The sequence below is a fragment of the Bos javanicus genome, chromosome 6 (assembly GCF_032452875.1).
Source record: "Bos javanicus breed banteng chromosome 6, ARS-OSU_banteng_1.0, whole genome shotgun sequence".
NCBI classification, from domain to species: domain Eukaryota; kingdom Metazoa; phylum Chordata; class Mammalia; order Artiodactyla; family Bovidae; genus Bos; species Bos javanicus.
Window position 1 is genome coordinate 86,879,637 of NC_083873.1, and position 23,351 is coordinate 86,902,987.

General features: G+C 38.5%; 1 protein-coding gene across 3 annotated transcripts in view; it reads left to right on the forward strand.

Moving 5' to 3' along the window:
* Positions 1 to 23,351, forward strand: part of SLC4A4 (solute carrier family 4 member 4) — a 362,767-nt gene that overhangs the window by 141,063 nt on the left and 198,353 nt on the right. For all 3 annotated transcript variants that reach the window (XM_061420424.1, XM_061420421.1, XM_061420422.1), the window contains exons 4-5: positions 10,540 to 10,675; positions 20,236 to 20,396. In XM_061420424.1, coding sequence (XP_061276408.1) covers positions 10,540 to 10,675; positions 20,236 to 20,396 — 297 coding nt within the window. The remainder of the gene's footprint in view (positions 1 to 10,539; positions 10,676 to 20,235; positions 20,397 to 23,351) is intronic.

Here is a 23,351-nt window from a genome sequence, read left to right on the forward strand (position 1 = left end):
ATGATTAATTAAAAGCATCAGCAGACCCCAAAGACTTTGAGCCAATGTTTTTTTCAATATGATGTGCCCTGAAGTTTCATAGATAAAATTTGTTTGACTGCTAGGCCATCACTGGGATTACTTCTCTGTGAACATCTTAGCAGCATTTATTATTTTTATTGACTGTGCTGTGGTTTTGTGAGATCTCAGTTCCCTGATCAGGGACTGAACCTAGACCATGGCAGTAAAAGCAATGAATTCTAAACATTAGACTACCAGGGAACTCCCAGCAGCATTGTAAATACACATAGTAACCCCACTGAAAAGCCGAGTTTTAATTTTCCAATACACCATGTTAGCAGAAATTATGAAGGAGAAATACAGAATAAATCAGAGAATGTAAGGGCTACTACCTTTTTGTTCTAAAGAATTCTGAATAGCTTATAGACATGACTGGCATCCTGATAACATTTTTGTAATGCTCAGCTCAGTTCAGTTCAGTCACTCAGTCATGTCCAACTCTTTGCAACTCCATGAATTGCAGCACGCCAGGCCTCCCTATCCATCACCAACTCCCGGAGTTCACTCAAACTCACGTCCATCGAGTTGGTGATGCCATCCAGCCATCTCATCCTCTGTCATCCCCTTTTCCTCCTACCCCCAATCCCTCCCAGCATCAGAGTCTTTTCCAATGAGTCAACTCTTCACATGAAGTGGCCAAAGTACTGGAGTTTCAGCTTTAGCATCATTCCTTCCAAAGAACACCCAGGGCTGATCTCCTTTAGAATGGACTGGTTGGGTCTCCTTGCAGTCCAAGGGACTCTCAAGAGTCTTCTCCAACACCACAGTTGAAAAGCATCAATTCTTCGGTGCTCAGCTTTCTTCACAGTCCAACTCTCACATCCATACATGACCACAGGAAAAACCATAGCCTTGACTAGACGGACCTTTGTTGGCAAAATAATGTCTCTGCTTTTCAATATGCTATCTAGGTTGGTCATAACTTTCCTTCCAAGGATAAGTGTCTTTTAATTTCATGGCTGCAGTCACCATCTGCAGTGATTTTGGAGCACCCCAAAATAAAGTCTAACACTGTTTCCACTGTTTCCCCATCTATTTGCCATGAAGTGATGGGACCAGATGCCATGATCTTATTTTCTGAATGTTGAGCTTTAAGCCAACTTTTTCACTCTCCACTTTCACTTTCATCAAGAGGCTTTTGAGTTCCTCTTCACTTTCTGCCAGAAGGGTGGTGTCATCTGCATATCTGAGGTTATTGATATTTCTCCCGGCAATCTTGATTCCAGCTTGTGCTTCTTCCAGCCCAGCGTTTCTCATGATGTACTCTGCATATAAGTTAAATAAGCAGGATGACAATATACAGCCTTGACGTACTCCTTTTCCTATTTGGAACCAGTCTGTTGTTCCATGTCCAGTTCTAACTGTTGCTTCCTGACCTGCATATAGGTTTCTCAAGAGGCAGGTCAGGTGGTCTGGTATTCCCATCTCTTTCAATGCTACCCGTAGGTAAATTATTTTTTTTCCAATATTTTGAAGATGAAAGGCTAAGACACAGGTATTTTCCAAAAATGTCTCAGCAAACTCCAGTTTTTATCACCTCTTGCTGGCTGAAATTGGTAGCATTCTGAAATCCAGGCTTTTACTGCTGTTGACTCTTTATAGCTGAGTAATAATGTCATGGCATATTACGGATAATTGTGATAATTGGCAGCTTTTCATGTGTGGGAGCTTAAAATACATGGATACCTAAGTATTTTAAAAAATTATCCACCTTAATGAATGCTATTTGCCTGTTTCAATTTCTTAGCTAATTTGAAACAGAAAAAGTAACCGTCTAATTTACCTGTCTAGAGCCTGCCAGCATATAAATCAATAGTCATTTTCTGGATATGTTGAAGGAGAGGTGAGTTCAAGCATGGAGAAAGTCTAATGACTTGAACAGATCACTCCAATAAAAGTTTTATTTATGAAAACAGTTTCTTCAGTTAATTTGAAGGAGCTGATACATGGATGGCTAATATAGGTTTGCCCTACCCTAACTCATTCAAGTGGAAGTATAGACATCTATATCATAAGTCTTTGGTTGCAAGTGACAAAAAAAATTGCCTCTGATTACTTTTAGCTTAAAAGGAATCCTTACATATGATTGAAAAGTTACTGACTTCAGGCATGGTCCTATCTAGGTGCTTAAATGATGGTATCAGGAACCTGTTTCTGTCTTGGTTCTGAGTTCCTTATTTCCAGGCAGGCTTTTCCCTTAGGGTTGCAAGGTGGCCATGTACACTGAAAGCTTTTATTACCATCTTAGCACCTTAAGCATAAAGTGAAGATTTATTTCCTGGAAGTTCAAAAAAAAAAAAAAAAGCTAATGCTTATTTATTCTGTTTGTCCTGGATTAGATAAAATATCCAGTCAAAAATTAAAAATTGTGGCCAAGAATCGTGATGTTCTTATTGTCCAGGCTTGGGGCACAGCAGGTAATTCAATCTCAGTGGACTTCTAAGTATAAAGATGTTTCTCCAAGGAAAATGGGGTGCTGTTATCGAAAAAAAAAAAAGGTCAGGGTTGCTAGGTGGGCAGGAGTAACAAATGCCATTGCAGTGTATGTGTGTATGTTAAAGATTTATATAAATATGAAGATTTATACATTTAGCTATTTAATCATTTCTTGTAGTTATGAATGTGAAAAGAAGTTTGAGGATTTTATATATACATTTAAGTGTATTTGAGTACTGCAGTGGCCTAATAGGTAATTGTGAAAGTTTTAACAACCATGATACTGACCTACAAACTTTTATCTCAGCATGAAGAAGAGAAATGAATACTTAAAATGATAACTATATAAACCAGTTGGTGATAGCACATTAATAAGTTGGAGAAGCAAATAGTTATTTCTTTTTATACTTTGGTTTGAGAGCTAAGACTTTACCAGATGGTGGACTTTGACAAGGAGAAAATACAAAATCCAGAAGTCCTCATTTAACCCACAGAAGGGAATTTGCATGTAAACTTGTCATGCTCAGTATGAATGTTCATTATGATCATTATTTCTATTGAAAAAAACTTTTTTCGGGGTAGCCTGCAGGGTGACCTCAGTGGGAGGTTTTACAGACCAAAAATAAAAGAGCACGTTCACAAATTGCCTTTCAGCAGATAATGAACCAAATGTTCAATTAATTTACTTTAGGACTATTTCATATGCCATTATGATTTCTGCCTCCTCTGAAATCCAGTACATTTACTGTCTGTACTGTTCATATGGAAATCTGAGCATTTTTAAAGATGAGATCATCCATTAGAGTGTGGTGGCTAAGAAGTGGGCTTGGAAATAACGCAAGTGGATTTGAGGTCATATCACTTATTGTTGTGTCAACTTGGAGAAGTCTCTTAGCTTCTTAATACTCAGTTTCCCTAGCTGTAGTGTGAAAGAAATACAAGAGAATAATAGTAGTGGATATTTCATAGGCTTGTATAAAATAAGCTATGTAAATGGAAAGGGCTTCACACAATGCCTAGTCCAGTGCAACCATTCAAAAGTCTTACATATTGAGTATTACATTTTTATTTATAGCATGTTTTCCATTATTGTATGTTATCTTCCAGCATTAATTTCCTTGAAGATAGAGATATTATCTTAAAAATATTTGTATTATCTCAACAAATACCATGGCATGTTGAATACACTGAAAACTAATCAATTACATTACCAAATGAAAGTGTAAGAACTCTACTTCAAATCTCGCTAACCCCACCGCTCCTCGTTTTCCATTTTTTGCATTTTTCCATGATGTCATTTTCCTAGTTGAGCTTATTAACAAGAGGCAGAGGACAGAAGCGTAGAACGATATCCTGTGAGGAACTGGGGCAGAATAGATGTTATTCATTTTTTTTTCATTCATTCTTTTACTCAATTTTCCATCCATTCTCTTTTGTATAACTTCACTGTGTATGTTATAGGTGCCAAGAACAGTTTAGGAAAGGCATGAAAACCTGTGAAGACAAAGTACAGCAATGAATAACACACTGAGCCATGGATATTAAATGTCTTAATAGATGTGCACACTAAATGTTGTGGTCCCTCAGGGTAGAAGGAGATTGCATCTAGCAGAGGGAAATAGTTGACCCGAAGTATTCATTCTTTTATATGTGACATGACAGGAAATGGTGACTGTATTTTGGTACAGTTCATGCAAAGATGGATTAAGGGGAAGGGTAGAATAAGGGCAGTTTTCAAAACTTAGATATTTTCCATTTCAGAGTCCTTAATGTCAGCTGCTTTTTGCAAGTACATATTTGTGTGCTGGAAAATGTACAAGGTTTGTTTGCTGCTGCTGCTGCTGCTAAGTCACTGCAGTTGTATCCGACTCTGTGCGACCCCATAGACGGCAGCCCACCAGGCTCCACCATCCCTTGGGTTCTCCAGGCAAGAACACTGGAGTGGGTTGCCATTTCCTTCTCCAATGCATGAAAGTGAAAAGTGAAAGTGGAGTTGCTCAGTTGTGTCTGACTCTTAGCGACCCCATGGACTGCAGCCTACCAGGCTCCTCCATCCATGGGATTTTCCAGGCAAGAGTACTAGAGTGGGGTGCCACTGCCTTCTCTGACAAGGTTTGTTTAGCCATATCTAATTCCATGGTGGCTCAGAGGTTAAAGCGTCTGCCTGCAATGAGGGAGACCTGGGTTTGACCCCTGGGTTGGGAAGATCCCCTGGAGGAGGAAATGGCAACCCATTCCAGTATTCTTGCCTGGAGAATCCCATGGATGGAGGAGCCTGGTGGGCTACAGTCCATGGGGTCGCAAAGAGTCAGACACGACTGAGCGAGCGACTTAATTCATTAATACTCAGAGTGACTCTTACATGCACAGTATTGCACTGGTCTTTAAGGAAGGTGCATAAAACATAGTCCCTGTGTTCTAGGACCTTAGTGACCTAGTTAGAGAGACAAGGCACATCTAGAAAAGTTAGGTAATAACAAGCAAGCCATGTATTGGTTGGTACCTCAGTGAATAATTCAAAGTGTAGTTATGATTTCAGTAAAGGAGAGATTCAGATTTCTGGGGAATGATTACTATAGGTTATTGGAAAAGATAGCATTTTCAACTGGGCCTTAGAAATGGAATCAGAGAAGAAAGAAAAAGAATAGTGTAGTTGTATTCTGTCATGGGACACTTCTGGGTTGCTGTGGGAGACAAGGATGGACACACAGATTGAGGCCAGAGTGACAAGAAAAGTAAATGGGGAGTAGACTGTTGTGTAGCCCAGGCATGGTGGAGAGGTTTCATTGCATCTGCCATCACTGATGAGTGGATGGTGGCTGTGCAGATGAGCGCGGAGGCCAAGTTCAAGCTCCGCAAGAGAGAGTGTGAGGATGATGGCTGCTGTGGTGGCTGGTGGTGGCAGTTGGTGGACAGCATTCCTGCCATGCATTTGCCTTCTTCCTGTTGGTAGCAGGGGTTTGATGGCACCACGTGTCCCCAGGCCCTGCAGACCATCACGTTGTCCTCCGACAGGTGGACCTGGGTCAGAGGTAACCACATTCATGTAGGATCCTCCAGGGAATTCTTGAACCTCTCAAAAATCCAAAATACGTTTTAACCCAGAGGATGAATGAAAAAAGGAAAAAAATCAAAGCAGATTAAAGGCATTAACTTCATTTTGATCTGCAGACCTTCTGTTCTGACAAAAGTGATTGGATGAATCTGACAGTTTCTCTTTCTTGTTCCTTTCTTTCTTCTTCTGTTACCCTCTCTCATTTTTTTCTCTAGATTTTCTTTTATGATGAAACTAGATTAGTTGTTACTTAGAATTGTAATCTATTCAAGTGTAAAGCAAGTTGATTTTCTGATGTTCTCAAACCCCCTACTCCTCTGGTATTAAATTAAGACTGAAAGGGCTTATTTATTTTCCCCTTGTTCTTTTATTGGCTATTTTCCTGGAATGTGTGGACACCTTTGCATTCTCGTTACTGAAGCCACTTAATTTACTAAAGTAAAACGTGCAGAACTTTTGGCTATTTTCTTTCTTATCTGATATCTTTTCAACATAGAGGAATTGTCAAGGCTGATAGCTGTGAGAGCTTGCTTTCTTAGAAGCCAGGTGGGTGTTGCTGGTAAGGGCTGGCAATTTTTAAATGAATCTATACCTTGTATTTTAGCTACTCTGGTGATCGTCATCATCCCAGTTTTTAGGTGGGGGAACTTGAGACACAGAGAGGGTAACTAACTTGTCTCAGATCACACAACAAATAGTAATGGAGTTGGGATTCAAACCCAGTTTGGCTAAGGAGTCTTAAAGTAGCGGTATGGCTTGTATTTAGCTCATTTCTTTATTTGACCAGGACTTCCTTGGTGGTCAGACAGTAAAGCATCTGCCTACAATGTGGGAGACCTGGGTTCAGTCCCTGGGTTGGGAAGAACTCCTGGAGAAGGAAATGGCAACCCTCTCCAGTATTCTTGCCTGGAAAATCCTATGGACAGAGGAGCTTGGTAGGCTACAGTCCATGGGGTCTCAAAGAGTCGGACATGACTGAGCGACTTCACTCACTTCACTTTTATCTGATCAAAAGTTATAGGGGAAAAATGAATTCCTGACATACTTCATTGCACCCTGCATATCTTTGTGTTAATAATTGGGGAGGGTGTTTGTTGGCCATGGAAGATGCCTCTCCCACATGTTGATATTGACAATACAATACCTCTTATTTCTGATTCTTGGAGAAGCTTTCTTTTGATGAGGGGAGCAACTGAGGAAAGAAACTAGAGTGGCAAGACAGTTTATGACATGTGATTTTGGAATTTTATCCTGGAGATTGTTATACTGGTTGCTCAGAGGCTATATTTAATAAATAAGACAACTTATGAAAGGTGCTCAGTCACAGTGCCCAGAGAGGAAGACCTGGAGGTAACATGACATCTTTCTTTCTTTCTGCTTTGCAGAGGTGCAGCAAGTTGCTGTCTGATAAGCAGTGAGCTGTACTTTTCTAACTTGAGAACATCAGACCTCAGAGTAGTGCTCTGTGGATTCCAGTTCAGCACAGATGAACTGTGCAGTGTCTATGCAGGAGAGTCTGTTCTTTAAGCAGGAGAGATGTTCATTCTTCTCTGTTAGAGGTGAAGACAAAGCCACATGGCATCTTTTAGAAATGAACAAAAAGTTGATTCTCTAAACATAGATTTTTCTGAAAGCTAATTCTGCCTCAGGGATCTTTGATGTTGAATGTTGATGAAAAATCAGTCAAATTTGTGACTGTCAGTTTCAGAACCACTGTGCTGAATAACTATATCTAGATTCCAAATTCTGCCAACCGTTTCTTACCATTCTCTTATTCCCTCTATGTGTTCTCTGATCCTCTAATATAGTCACACATCCCATTTCTTGATTGGAAAGACATTGCAAGTGTTTTTACACAAAAATCCTGGAACTTTAGTTTTTTTTTTTCTCCCAGAGATTTAGGAAATTTCAAAGACACTTTTGTTCTAATTACAAAAGTAAAACATATTGTATCTTATATTAATATGTATTCAGTTACCTTGTTTTAATGTTCTGTAAGCACAGAACAATTTGCAGATGTTTTTCTTGTTTGTTGGTTTATATACTAACTTTCTTTTTCACTTAACTAATTAATTAATTAGTTAATGTTTGTTTTCCCTCCAGCATATAAATTAGAATCTTTTTGTCAGGTTCTTTGCTTTATCTTCAAAGCCTGAAGCAAAACCTATTTAGAGCATAGACATTACTCAATAAATATTGCTGACTGAATACATGAATGAATTATGCATGTATTAGAATTGATATGAAAGTGAAAAGAAGAAAATAGAAGCCCTAGAAATAAACTGAATAACGTTTAAAAGATACATATACAGGCAGTCCTTGCTTTGCATTTTATTGCAGGACCATAAAAATGACTATGCAAGATGAAATTATATAAAACAATCCTAATGATCAATGAGAAAAGTTATTATTGTTCTTTGACATTTAAAAAATTTTCCAAATCATTAAAATTTCTCTTAGTGTTGACTGTAAAGGTAGAGGGAAATTAAAGAAATAATAAAACCAGTATTTATTTAGTACAAGCTAATTTAAAACATTAGAAGCATTGAGATTAAATTGGTTGATTTCTTTGTAAAATATGGTCAGAAGTAGTTTGCTTGTTTGCTATAGTACAGTTTATGAAATGGAGTGAACATCTTTTCTGTGCCCAGAGGAGTTGTCATATTCCTAAGTCTTGATCAGCTTCCAACATTTTATCCTTTGTGCTTTCCATGTCAGGAAATGTGTATGAGAGTTCCTTAAACGTGAAGGTTTTTTTGGCCAGTATCACTTCCTCTGGGACATTATTATCATTTTTTCACAACCACTTGCCTTACTGTTTAAGTTAATGAGTTTGCTTTCACTAAGTTCCCCTGACTGTACATCTGGAGTTTCTCAAATGGGGAACGGCAGCATTATCTACATTCCCATAATCAGTTAGGTCTTAACTCCATTTGTATTTGACGTAGGTTGCACTTCCAGCATTAGTACTTTTTGTTTCTGGGCTGTACTTCCATCTTTGTTGGCCAACTCCCTCTTTTGATTATTCATGTCATATGCATTTATCATTGCAAGAAAAGGAGGCCGCACCACTATGCACTTTGCTGTCTGTGCATAACAAATGTGTAATGACCCGTCACCGGCAGACTTTGAAAGGGGCGCTATGATTGGTCATGATCATGATGCACGTATGTTATTTACATGGTAGCTGATGGACTGAAGAGCTGGCAGTGAACTTTGTATTTTATGCAATTACTCATAGTTAATATACCACACAACTGAAACTTAAGCTGTGGTGCTGGGCTACTGGTGTTATTTAACTCAACTGTAGCAGCTGAAATTCATACTCATTAGAACCATGCAAAATGAGGGCTGCCTCGTTTCCAGACTATCTTATGGATACATGTGTATTTTTTCTTTAGCAAAGTGGGTTGCTTTATACATGTGATTGTGTAGTTTTATTTTTTCAATTAATATTATATGATATGCATGTCAAAAAACAATAATCTCATCTTTATGTTTTATGATGACATAGTATTTGATTGAATGGGCTTAACCAATGGCTTGTTTAATCAATCCTCCTTTTTGGATGTTTAGGCTTTTTCTATTTTTCTCAATTATAAAATATGCTACAGTGGTCACCTCTGTAGATAAGATGTTGCAATAGCAACTGTTATTTATTTGAAATGAACATCTTTCCAGGGGTGGAATTCCTGGCTCACAGGATAGATATACTTTGAAAACATTTCCATATTTTTTTCAAATTTCCCTTCAGAAAGATGTTTCTGTTTGGACTCCTACCAGTGATGTAAATTGAAAGATGCTGGTGCATATGTCCTAAACCCTTGCCCACATTGAGAGTGTCAGTCTTTGAAGTTTTTGCCATTTTTATATGCGAAACATGTATTTTGTTTTAATAATTAGTTTTGATTACTAGGTAGGTTGAATATTTTTCATGAGTTTGTAGTAAATGTATTTTGACCTATGGAATTTTATTCTGCCTAGTATTATAGCAGTTTTCAGATGGTAGGAATTTTTTTTTGTTTTATTAGGTTGAGAGCATATATTACTACAAAGCTCTACCAGATGAATAAATCTGTGTGCTTGGACCACAGTCACATGTATATACCATTCTTTGGGGATTATAAGGAGTATCCATGGGCTTTATCTTATAACCGTCAGTTTCCAAAAGCTTTCCTTTTTTTTTTTTTTTCCTTTTATTTTAAAGAAAGAGAAAACAGCCCACATCTAGGAGGAGATTCTAGTTAATTTTTCATTACATGACTTTTAGGAGATGGGGTCAGAAGGAGCTAGTAGGGCATTCAATTATGTGCTCAAGCAAGTTGGAAGGTTTTTTCCCCTTCTGGTGTACAATATTTTACTTGGGCTTGTTTTTCAAGTGCACTGAAGTGTGACTAAACATTTTTGGGTACTGCCATTATGTAAAGAAGAGGCTCCGTCTTGTTAAATATTCCTTCATCAACTTTGCAGTTAGGCAGTTACGGGCAGTAAGGAGCCTGCAAGGGCATGCATGGGCTTTGGGCATTGGGCACAGGAAGGGTTGCTGGGAGGCGGGGGCCTGGGGCAAACTTAGGATTGGGGTGCTCTCTTGCCCCCTCCCACTGCTGTAGAGAAAATGATTGGCTCCAGCTGGTTTCTGTCTCAGACTTTTGGATGGGTCATCAGTGGAGAAAGAGAGAAGCTCACGTGGTCGGACCTCAGCTCATCTGAGGGCTAAAGGTTCTCCATCAGTCGGGACGTGGAATTGGAGCTCTGTCCTTCTGGAGCGTGGTGGAGAGCTGAGACACGGTTCAGAACCAAAGGAGTAGAGAAGGCCTTGGATTCCTTTTGTCTTTAGGTTGGGGACGAGGGAGGCTTGGCGAGGAAGATGTCCACTGAAAATGTGGAAGGGAAGCCCACCAGCTCTGGGGACAGAGGAAGACCTCGGAGCTACACTTTGCTCAGGGTTGTCCAGCCGATGTTTAACCGCAGTATTTTCACTTCTGCAGTCTCTCCTGCAGCAGAACGCATCCGATTCATCTTGGGCGAGGAGGATGACAGCCCAGCACCCCCTCAGCTCTTCACGGAACTGGATGAGCTGCTGGCCGTGGATGGGCAAGAGATGGAGTGGAAGGAGACGGCGAGGTGAGGCATGGCTGAGTGTGCAGGACTGAGCCAGGGAAACAAGGACGGGGCAAGATCCTTGTCTGGGAGCCCCTTTCTCTAACCTGAGCACTTTGAATGACCGATGAGCCTGAGGTTGGCTGGTTAAAGATTAAAAGGATTCCTTTTCTTCTCTTTGACATTGACGTGGATGCAGGACACCCTTTGTTTCACTGCTGGGGTCATTGGTCTGCATTTTAACCTTTATAAGATATTAGAAGTAAATCGCCATTTATAGATATTTAACAATAAAATATTTTAAAGAGAGAAAGTCAAGCACCTAAAATGATGGCCTGGAGATATATACCCATGGTCTCCACATGCCATTATTCCAAGTGAAAACTTGTCATCTTTTAAAGATAGAGTGAAAACAAGTAGAAGGTTCACTTGAATTGGGCGTAGTAGGGACCCGAGTTTAATTTCAGACCCTTGTCACCTGCCAGCTCATAACATTCATCGTCATATATAAATATACATACAATATATATGTGCAACTTAAGATATACAATATATAAATATAATATATATGTTAAAATATGTTGTATTCATATTATATAGTTTATTTATAAATATATATCATGTTATATCAGATATATCATTGTATCATGGACATTTACCTACATACATGTGTATATGCAGAAATGCTATACAAATTGTCAAGCACTGCACAAATATCTAAAGTTTCATTAATCTCACAACAGAGCTTTTCTTTCTTTCTACATGTAGATTTAGTTATATACACCACATTAAATCGTCTATGACATACAAAAATCATTTAATACAAAGATGTTGATATAGTGGCAGTTATTGGTCTGTTGTCATCACTCTATGGAGGTTCAGTGTATTTGACTTTCACCAACAAAATAATATTGACATATCCCTTTTATAGGCTGTAATTTAATTCACATCAATTAAATCCAGCCAGTATGTTTTTAATGACTCTAACCTGGGTCTCCTACATTGCAGGCAGATGCTTTACCACCTGAGCCACCAGGGAAGCCAAACAACATGCCTTTTATAGGCTGTAATTTATTTCAAATCAATTAAATTCAGCCATTTTGACCATACAGTACATGTTGGGCACTGTTTTAGGTACTGGGAATACAGAAGTGCGCAATAACTCATTTCTGCCCCTCCATCTCAAATGCTCCCTCTTGAAGCTCTTTATTCTTTGCTCTCTTGGGGGCCTCTTTCCAGTTGTTGTCTCTTTTCCCCCTCTCTTTGCACCAGTCACCTGGATATTAAAAGTTTTTCATAAAGTATGCTTTTAGTTGATAAAACATTCTCCCGAAGAAGTCTGTCAAACTGAAAACTTGTACCAGTATCTCTATTTCATTCTTTATTTTTCTTCTTTCTAACAGAAAAGATCAGAGTGAGAATTATACTGGTGAAGCATTAAGTGTTGGGGAGATTTTGATTTAGTTTTGACTTTGCTGCTAACTAGCATGTCATATAATCATGTAGTTTTCCTGAGCTTGTGTTTTTTATGTTGTCAAATGAGAGTCATATTGGATTGCATTGTTTCTAATATCATTGTATTTTATAGCTCTAAAATTCCATCCCTCTTTGTATATTGGTGTCATCAGCTGCAACTAGAGAAGTTCCATCGATTCTTAACTTTCATCTTAAAATTCTGTGCGAGTACCTATATAGAGTAGAATTCAGGTACAGCATTCTGTTTTTAATTTCAGCCAAATGCAGACTGTACTTTATTTTATGTGACCCCTGGTCCCAGAAATGTGAAGGGATCACAGCTCATTGTATCAGTAGTTCAAAATTGAATGAGATGGACACAAAATTTTCATTTAAGATTTTTAAAGGTTAAGATGGTCATGAATAATTTACCATCTTTAAAAGCTGGCTATTTCCTTGGGAACAACATATGTGTCCGTTTGGTAATGTCATGGGTTCCTGAGAGAGTGTACTGCTGGAGAAAAAGTGTGGTGGGTGTACACCATGTCATGAAGGAAACTGTCCAGAAAGAAACATACGACAATAGTCTACTTTCTATAACTTCTCCTATATAAGACTTGCCACAATTACTATTAATTAATTAATCATATATGTGATATTCTTTTTTTCATTTTGTCTACCTCATTATACTCATTCACCTGAAGGGAGAGATTATGATTATGATTAGTTGAGAACTGATTGCCTTAGAATCTACTGTTCTAAATATAATAATTTCTTAAAATTATTGTGTGATTGAAGTTGGAGGTCTGTGATAACCCATTTCTTTCTGACTGATGTATAGCTCAGTGTACCCAGGCATCCAGCCCAAGGTACCCAGCGCACCACTGACAAAGCCCGAAGAGGACCTTTGTTTGATGTTTCAAACTAATTCATCAATACACTGATGCCATCTGTGTATAGTTCTCTAGCCCAGACTTCTTGGCTTGTTTGATTGAAAACAAATATTTGGGTGGGTAGTTGGCATCTCAAAGGGCTTCCCAGGAGGCACTAGTGGTAAAGAACCTGCCTACCAAGTCAGGAGATATATGAACCACATTCTTATATCGATCCCAGGATTGGGATAGATCCCAGGATTGGGAAGATCCTCTGGGGGAGGGCATGGCAACCTACTCCAGTATTCTTGCCTGGAGAATCCCCAGGGACAGAGGAGCCTGGTGGGCTATAGTCCATAGGGTCACATAGAGTCAGACACAACTGAAGTGACTTAGCATGCATGCAGGCATCTCAAAGTAAAATGTCAGAAACTGAGCTTCTGATCTTCCCACATCAGACCTGCTCTTCCTACAAGGTTCCCCACCACAGTGAACAACTCCATTTTTTTAGTTGTTCAAGCCAGAAAGATTGAAGTCTTTTTGACACCTGTCTTTCTCTGCATCCCTTACTTGATGCACTGGCAAAGCCTATCTAGTTTACCCTCAACGTTATTCAGATATTCAGAATCTCACCATTATGTTGCATTCAGTGCTGCCACAACCCTGGTCTAATCCACCATTCTTTTTCTAGATGACTGCAAATGCTTCATAATTAGTCCATCTCCCTGAACCTGCCCTTACTTCCCTCATGAGCTCTACACAATGATCTCTTGACCTCATCTCCTTCTTCTCCTCCTGGTTAGCTCTGCTCTAGCCTCACTGGCTTGGTCATGCTCCTGTGTCAGGGCCTTTGCCTTGTGCTTCCCTTTGTCTGAAATGCTCTCCCTGTGTACCCAGTGTCATCTCTGTGGCCCATTTCCTCACCTCCTTCAGGTCTCTATTCAACCATGACCTCCTCAGTGGAAAAAAGCAACTTTCCCCAAACTTTCCTATCCCTCATCCTTTATTCTGTTTGTCTTTAGTACTTATCAACGTTTGGCATGTTAACATATCGTCTCTCTCCAATAAAAGTAAAGCTCCATGAGGGCAGGAACTTGGGGTTGTTTTGGTCACCACTATATTCCTAGTGTTTTCAGCTACCTGTGACACAGCCCATAGTTGAAAATTGCGTGTTTATAGAATGAACGAATAGAGAAATAGAGCCTTGATTCTTAGCTTACTGCTCCACCTAAATTCTGTTGGGAAGTTTGGAGATGGTTGCATCTCCAGAAGAGATTCAGATTGTCAGTGGGTTTTACTTCCTGCAACATGACTCTGCTTCTGAATATTTTGATAGTAATTTATGACGGCCATTTATGATGTCCAGTTTCCAGGCACGATGGGGCTTTTCTTCCCCATAAAAAGCTCTAAAACCTACCAGACTAATAAAAGTTTAAGACTTAAAAGGGACTCATTTTGCATATTAAAATGCAGCATGAATTTTTTTTGGCTAACATTAAACAGGAATTCTTTGCTTTTTGTGAAAACTCCAATTAAAGGGACTATTTTATTGGATAAAACTACACGGAGCTGGAGAGAGGTCTCTCGATCTCTCCAGCTCCGTGTAGTTTCCACCGTGAGTCCACACCCCATAGAACACAATAACACCCTCTTTAGTATTTTCCCTTTTAATGTTTTATACTTTTTTCAGTTGACCAATGATTTCATTTGACCAAGAATATCCTACATGGAGTCTCAACATTACTGCAGTTTTAGTCCTACTTCAGGAAGTTCAGGTTAGCTCTGTGTCTTAAAAAATAAGGAAAATGCTTCCACTGGTAAGAAAAATATCCCCTTTTAAGTCTCACAAAGCACAGTAGTCATGTAAAACTATAAACAAGGGAAGTCTTTATTTATATGACGTTTGAAGTATAGCCAACCCTACCACCCTCTTTTTTCCCACATCTTTTCCCTGATTTTTTCTTTCCTGAAAGTCAAAACTTTGAATTTTCGCTGGCTTTCCCAAAGGTAGAATGATCAGACCTGAGAAATATATATCATCAGTGGAATACAGAGAATATTATTTTTCAAAAGAGTATCCTTAGTGTTAGGTCATTAGAATACTGACATTCAGAGACTTCCTGGTGGCCCAGTAGTTTAGACTGCATGCTTCAACTGCAGGAGGTGCAGGTTTAGAGAACCCTGGTCAGAGAACTAAAATTCCCTGAGTGCGCATGGTATGGCAAAAAGTCAAAAAACCAAAACTTTAATACTGACTTTCAGTGATGTAGCAGTAGTTCTAATGGAACATTTGGCACTAGTGAATGATCCTGTGCTTCTCATTAAGAATTTCTAGGTGACTGTTGTTGTTCAGTTCCTAAGTTATGTCCAACTCTTTGCAACCCAGTGGACTGCAGCACACCAGACTCCTCTGTCCTTCACCATCTCCTGAAGCTCACTCAAATTCATGTCCATTGAGTGGGGGATGCTATCTAACCATCTCACCCTCTACTGCCCCCTTCTCCTTTTGCTTTCTATCTTTGCCAGCATCAGGGTCTTTTCCAATGAGCTGGCTTTTCACATCAGGTGGCCAAAATATTGGTGCTTGAGCAACAGTCCTTCCAATGAACATTCAGGACTGATTTCCTTTAGAATTGACTGGTTTGATCTCCTTGCAGTCCAAGGGACTCTCAAGAGTCTTCTCCAACACCACAATTTGAAACCATCAATTCTTCGGCGCTCAGTCTTCTTTATGATCCAACTCTCACATCCATACATGACTACTGGAAAAACCATAGCTTTGACTATATGAACTTTTGTCAGCAAAGTGATGTCTCCACTTTTTAATACGCTGCCTAGGTTTGTCATAGCTTTCCTTCTAGGTGACTAGGCATCAGCTAATTGATTCATGAAGCAAACTGGTAAAAGAATAAGTCATGATCCAGTTTTGGTGATGGCCTTAAGCCAGAAAGGCTATCACAACCCTCCATGACTCCAAACTCTTTATTTCTGTGAGTCAGTGATGTTTGCCAACGTGGCTTTTGGCTTTCAGTTTTCCCTCAGTAAATATTCAGATGGGCCGTGTTGGAATTCATCACTGTTCTAAGAATCTGTGTTAAAGATCACTTCCCCAGTGAGACTCAAATTCTACTGCCAAACCTGTGTAAAAAAGAAAGACATCACGAGTTTCAATAAACCCAACAAGCCAACAAAGGGAAAGGGCACTGATGTTTCAGTTCTAGTGGGCCACATGGAGGAACAGTTTTTGCTTGGCCAGGTGACTCTGCCTCCCTTTGGGGAACCTGACCCGGGTTCTGGGCCTGGCCATCAAACATAGCCACATGCCCGTACCCTGGGGTTTTGCAGAGGGACCCTAATCTACACTGACTCCACTATTTCTTCTCCACTGTGTTACTCTGGAAAATTCCATTTGAGACCAGGTTTATTTTTTCTGTAAGAAAAAGGAATTTAATCATCTATGTAATTATATGTGGTTACTACACTGTTTTGCAATAACTTTCACAGTTGATCTACAAATTTAAGAATTCTCCTTAAAAACATCGTTTATCCCAGATATGCACTAGCATTGGCATATTTTATGTGCAATGAGGCATTTATTAGTTAACAAGAAATTTATTATTGTTTTAATAGCTTTATATAGTTGGATTATATTCTAGGGCAAAGGTCATGTCTATTTTCCACTGTAAAACTGGCATGATTTTAAGTTAGAGGTCTTCTCTTTTCTTAATTATATTTAATCACATGATTGGAAAGTTGCAAAATGTTCAGTGTTTCCCGTGGGCCTTCTATTTCTTCAACAAACTAGTGAAATACTGTTTGGTTGGCAGTCACTCAAAGTGTGTTAAACTGCAATGTACTTTATCATTATTCTTCTAAGACCTTGGAAAAAATAAACTTCACCTAATAAACTCTTTCTTAAAGGTTATAACAGTTTTGTGATTGCCAGCATTTAAAAAGCCAACTTCTGAAATTAATTTTTCTATAACATGTCAAATAACTAAGACAAAAGGATAAGTAGGGAACGTATTGCAAATATATGGTTATTCATAGTTATTATGAAGGGTAGATAGTAGCTTTTAGTACATTTTACAGTAAAAATGTCTGGTCTTTAGAACTGTAATTACATGGTTCTAAAGCACCTTTACAAATTCACTGACACATGAAGAGGCTGAACTTCGGTACCTTTGCCTTAGCCTTTTCTTTAATGGGTTCTGATTTGAACTGAGTCATTTTCAGTTTTTTCTCAAATTTGTCCTTGATATGTGAGGAAGATAGACATAGCATGTATAGTTTCTGGAATGAAACTACCTGCAGTCTGTTTAAATGGGCAAACCATTACTTTATGCGTGCATGTTTGAGGTACAGTTTCTTGAACAATTCAAGCAGTGTATTTTTAAAAATTCATTCATTCATTAGTTGGCTGCATCGGGTCTTAGTTGCGGTACACGGAATCTTTCATTGTGGCACACAGACTCTCTAGTTGTGCTCAGTAGTTGTGGTATGTGGGTTTAGTTGCCCCTCAGCATGTGGAATCTTAGTTCCCAGACCAGGGATTAAACCTGTGTTCCCTTCATGGCAAGGCAGATTCTTAACCACTGGACCACCAGGGAAGTCCCTCAGGCAATGTATTTTAAAGGAATTTAATAGACATTATCCCAGAATTACCTTGTGCTATTTGCTATATTATGACATGACATCATCACAACATATAATATTTACTGAACTCAAAGTGAAATAGATACTTAAACTGAACTTTGAGACAATACTTGTCTTTCATAGATTTTAAGGAACTGGCTAGTTTTGAGACTTTACATTCCCATTTCATTATGGTTAAATCTTGACCAAATCTTAACTGGTATAATTCAGGAGGTTGAATAATACTATTTTCTAAATCCAAGCTAGTTGGGATTATTTCTAAATATGCTTTTGAAACTCTTTCAAAGTCGTATTTAAGATGAACTATGGAGAGTAACTGGTCACAAAAGAATGCAATGGTTTTACTCCTTTTTTTAAAAAGAAGATTTTGTCAAACTTACATTGTTTGGACAATTGAAGATTATGGCAGGAAGAGCTCTTGTCATATACTGTACGTAAGTGAGGCTTAGTTTTCTTTTACAAAATGCATTTGGCTATAAGGACTTATGGCAACTGATAGAAGAGCAAGTGGTCATCATTCAGGAGAGATAAGAGGGAAGTAAAGGCTGAATATACAGAACACTCCCATTTACTGACTTTCTAGCTGGCCCTTGTTATTCATCTTGGACTTAAATTTTGTGACCAAAGATTCTATCCCTCAGATAATAAGAATACTCTTAGAAATAAAAGCAAGACCACTACTACCATCTTTATGGATAACATAATTATATGCAATTCTGACTAGGTTTAATATACAATGGAATCTTCTAGACTCTCATCTTGAGTGATAAATTATAACATCAAATGGAAATATGATTCACATATTTGTCACCAATCAACATGTTAGAGATTCTGTAAGTCTGAAAAGGTAATATGCCTGAAGTTAGCCAGTGTAATATACTCTGTAAAATGATTACTTTCAAAATAACCCAATTACCTTTTATCCTCTGGGCAAATCCATAGAATTCTATAAGAATGTGATGTGAAGTTGTCATTTTTCTCTCATTTCCATCTACTTCTGTGGTTCTAATACCAACAAAGGTGAAGAACTGTTAATTAACACACACTTGCACACGCACACACACAGAATATTAAAGATCTTTCTTTCAGAATGTTTCAAAGCTACTTTTGTAGAATAAACAAGGTCTAGTTCTGATGTTTTAGAACTTTTTGGTGTTGGTTTTTTAATGTGAGGGAAAACATGTGAAAACCTCCACTCCTTACACTTTTGGGGATACAGCGGGAAGGAGGAGGGTCTTAGGGTGGAGGGTGAGGTTCGGGATAAGGTTGGCATTGAAGTGTGAGAATTTCCTGGGTGGGAGAGGAAAGAGGGAATTTAGAATATAGCTAATATACTCATGAATCACATGAGTGTTGGGCTTGATTAGAATTCTGAGTTTTCCTTGACATTGTGGCTGATCTGTTGATCTATTTTCACTCATGATTCTAATAATGTGTTCTTTTATTCCCCTTGGGAGTGGTGAGCAGTCTATAAATAATACCTTATGTAGAGCTTCCTCTCATCTCTGCCCTTTGTTCTCATCTTCAGTGAGTTGGATGAGTGTTTAGCTTTTCCTAGGAAAACATTTTTCAATCATTAAACTTTTGGGTGAAGAGTGTAGGAAACGAATTTTTAATCCCTTCTTTATCTTGTCCAATATCTTTGAGAGTTTTGAAGTGATAGAAAGCAACATTTTCTCTGGTCATGATAAACAGCAAAATCATGATGTTTTCCTGTTTCCCTTTACCAGTGTAGGAAGAGTCAATATATATAATAGGTGGAATATAAAGACTGTCAAATGTGTTTTGCTCTCATTTCCATTAAACTTTTTGCATTTCTGTATATTGCTAAGTTATCAAAATGTCTATAAATCTTGGAAAGAAGAAACTATAAAATAGGGTTATTTGTTCCATTACTAGGGTTAATAAGAGATCTGTTACTATCAGAGTAGATGCATTGTTTACTGAGCTTGTATATTTTTAAACACATGTGGAGCTAAGCTCGAGGGGTAAAAGCTTCTATTAGCATCTTGATGAGAAGGGAACTTGTGTTAACCTAGAGAGAGTTATTCATGTAAGATACAGCAACACGTGCTGGCCCTCTTTAAGCATGAAAGGGGAATGTTGTATTTGTCTAACCATTTTACACACCATATTTTTAAATATTTACAGTAAATTTTGGTTCATTACTGATTATTTCACCTTGTATAAACTTGCCTTGTGAAGTTACAACAGAATTCTCACAATAGTGATTATTTTTACACACTGTAGGCTCCACCCACATGGAGAATTTGAAATGCATATTTTTCCTACATTATTTAAAAAAAATTTGTTCAGTAATCATTCTTAAAGATTTCATGGTTACATGTAGATAGATATAAAACCAAGAATACATTGTTTTTTTTCTTTCTCTCTAACACCAGGGAGAGGAGCAGGCTGGTGAGTCTGTTTGGTGTATTTATAAAGGTAATTCAGTTAATGATAGAATAAGCTTTTAAGACTCCACAAAAGGAGACATTTTGAAAGTGCTGGTGGGGGTGGAACTGGAGAGGTTGGTGTTGCTATTTCCAGAGGTGATGAGAACACTTTTAATTGCTCTTCACTTGAATCTCATGTTTCTAGGTGGATTAAGTTTGAAGAAAAAGTGGAACAGGGTGGAGAGAGATGGAGCAAACCCCACGTGGCCACCTTGTCCCTTCACAGCTTATTTGAGCTGAGGACGTGTATGGAGAAAGGATCCATCATGCTAGACAGGGAAGCTTCTTCTCTCCCACAGTTGGTCGGTAAGTATGTTGTCTTAAGTTCTTAGCATTTTTTCTGCTCTATCTGCCTGTCTATGAATCTTTCTCAATGCAGATGACTTCTAGTGTAAGCAGAGCTGAATATTCTGTAGCATTTAATCTCTGTCTCCTTTTAATTTTTATTGTTATTTTAAAAATATCTGCCTATTTATTTTTGGCTGCATCAGGTCTTAGTTGCAGTACTTGTGATCTTCATTGAAGCACATGGGATCTTTCATCGAGGTGCGCAGGCTTCTCTCTAGTTGCAGATTATGGGTTTTTAGTTGAAGTGCCTGGGTTTAGTAATTTTAGCAAGTGGGCTTAGTTGCCCTGTGACATGTAGGATCTTAGTTCCCCAAACAAGAATCCAACCTGCATCCCCTGCACTGGAAGGCAGATTCTTAACCACTGGACCACCAGGGAAGTTCCTCTTTCTCTTAAGGTTTATTGCAGAAAATTTGGAAAGTACAGACAAATACTGAGAACAAGATTTAAAAAAATCATCCATTGTACTTCCATCTGAACATAGCTGTTGTTAATATTTTGGCATATTTCCATCCAGTTTTATTTCTAAGTCCTCTCTTTATGCTTTTCACTTTTATGTTATTTTTAAAATGATAATTGGTACCATGTTTGCATGGACAGATTTGCATTCCTTCAGATATTAGCATAGATTGAGGTTTTTAGATAGAACTCTCCCCCTATGTCCTTTGCTATAGTGGACTGGAAGTCGGCACACTAGATTTCTAGAACTTCTTGATCTTAGACATTGTGTTGAGCTTCTCTGGGCCTGTTTTGTCATCTGTAAAATAGGGTTTAAATCCTCTGTAAAAAGGAAGCTGGTCTATGTCTAGTCCCTCAGTTGGGTTGATTTTGTAGGTGAACGTCAAGCTTCTTTAGCTGTATGTAGAGAAAACTGGGTGGGGCAAGAAGCCTGTGGAACCTTATTGATTAGTGAATGAGTTGGGTTTCATTGGTGCTGAGGATCATTTGTAGAGCCCCCAGCAAGGCACTGGCCTCATGGTGCAGGGCAACATTGGCATCTTTGTGATTAGTGTTGTATGGTGTTGAGCACTGAATGTTAATTTACCATGTCAAACACCTTGTGCACACCTTGCTGCATTCTAGAGAGTAATAATTGTTTTCATTTTCTAGCAAGAACCTGGTCTAAGCTGCTTTATCATGCAGATTGATGTGCTCAAGACCATGTTTTCCTTAAGGAAAGGTGTTGGGGCTCTGCTTGTTATTCCAAAAAAATTCCATAGCTCGGTGACCTCTGCCCCTGTAGGGATGACTGCACTTTTTTAAGGGGCCTGCAGTGTCCTTACTCTGGGACTGTGGGAAGAGGATGTGGATCATGGCCCCACTGACCAGTGTAAAATTCCTATGTAATCTCAAAATTTCTTTGAATATCAGAAGGCAAAGTCTTGTCTGTGGCATCTGTGTCTTTATAGATAATGGGAAGTCTATAGCATGTGTATTAGACAAGAAGATTCATTCTCAAATTGGGTATATATCTTGCTGATCTGTACATATCTATGTCCTCTTCAGAGGGCTTGTTAGATTTACAAGGAAGCTCTACACTTGCCTTGTATCTGAAGTGCTTATGCTGCAAGTGGAGAAGGGAGGAAGTCTAATGTGAAGATGCTAGGTGAATAGAATGAATTAGTTTATACATCTATTCAGCAGTGGTACATGGCCTTCTACCATGTACCAGACACTATTCTGGGCCCTGGAATTAGGTTTGCAAATCTACCACTTTGTAAATGGAATATATTACAAATCCATGTCCACATAAATAAGTAGTAAGAAGATAATGTAGGAAATACTGCTTTCTACAGAATTTTTCATAGTTAACAAAGCAGGTGAGACTGAAAATGGACCTTTGATATGTGAGAAGAGATGTTGGTTTATTGTATCCAGGGAAGATCTGCAAAGACAGAGAGAAGCAAAGGAAAGGAATGGTTTTCCAGGGTATTTGTTTCACTGACTTATTTCATTTGTTAAAAGCTGCAAGTGAGATTGTTATCTAAAGATGTATCATAGTTAATGAAAAGCAATCCAATTTTTGAGTGAGAATCACAATTTCTGTATTTTCAGGCTTTAAGAACTAACCTGGAGCAGAGATGTCTGAATTTAGAAATGCCTAAAGGCAGAGCCAAATGGGATTAAATTTGTGACTGGGCAATGGATCGGCAATCTAGGGGGAGAATATATGTTGGGGTTTAAGGGTCATTGAGGTTTCCTGTGTTGAATAAAAAAGTCCTACCTTAGACCATGGTTACTTCCTGTAATTCCACTATTTGGAGATGCATTTCACTGAACCCAGGGTTTGTTCTCTATTAAAATATACCTACTCTCTGGCAGAGGTGTATATTCATTCCATGACAGGCAGAGTGGTGTCATAGAGAGAATGGTGGATTTAAAGTTGGGGAGTGGTTAATTAGGGTCTACCTCTTGTAGCATGTATGACCATGGACAAGGCTCATTACTTAATTCTTTGTTTAGTCTCTGTATTTCATCCATGGAAGGTAGATAAAGGTAGACCTCTCAGGGTTTTTGATAGAATTGAATGAGGATCTCAGATGTAATTATTCTTATACAGATGTAATTATTCGTATACTTCCATGACTATTCCAGGATAAAGTTGACCTAGCAAGATCTGACTATAGACTGAGTCAGGTCAAGAGATGCTCAGAGACTTCACAAACAGGAGAAAAGATTCTGAAAGGTATAGTGGAGAGAGCTAGAAACAACCTCATAGCTTCTTTGCTCTGCCTAAATATGATCAACAAGGGTGATGAATGTTAAAGTCAAATTATATACTTGTGCTTATTTATTAAACTGTCTTCGAGATCTTCAGAACCTGAAAAAAGCCGTCTTACAGAGTTTCTGGCCTTCAGTAATTTGCTGACCCTTTCCATGTGGTAGAAGACCGAGTCCCACATGATACTGGAG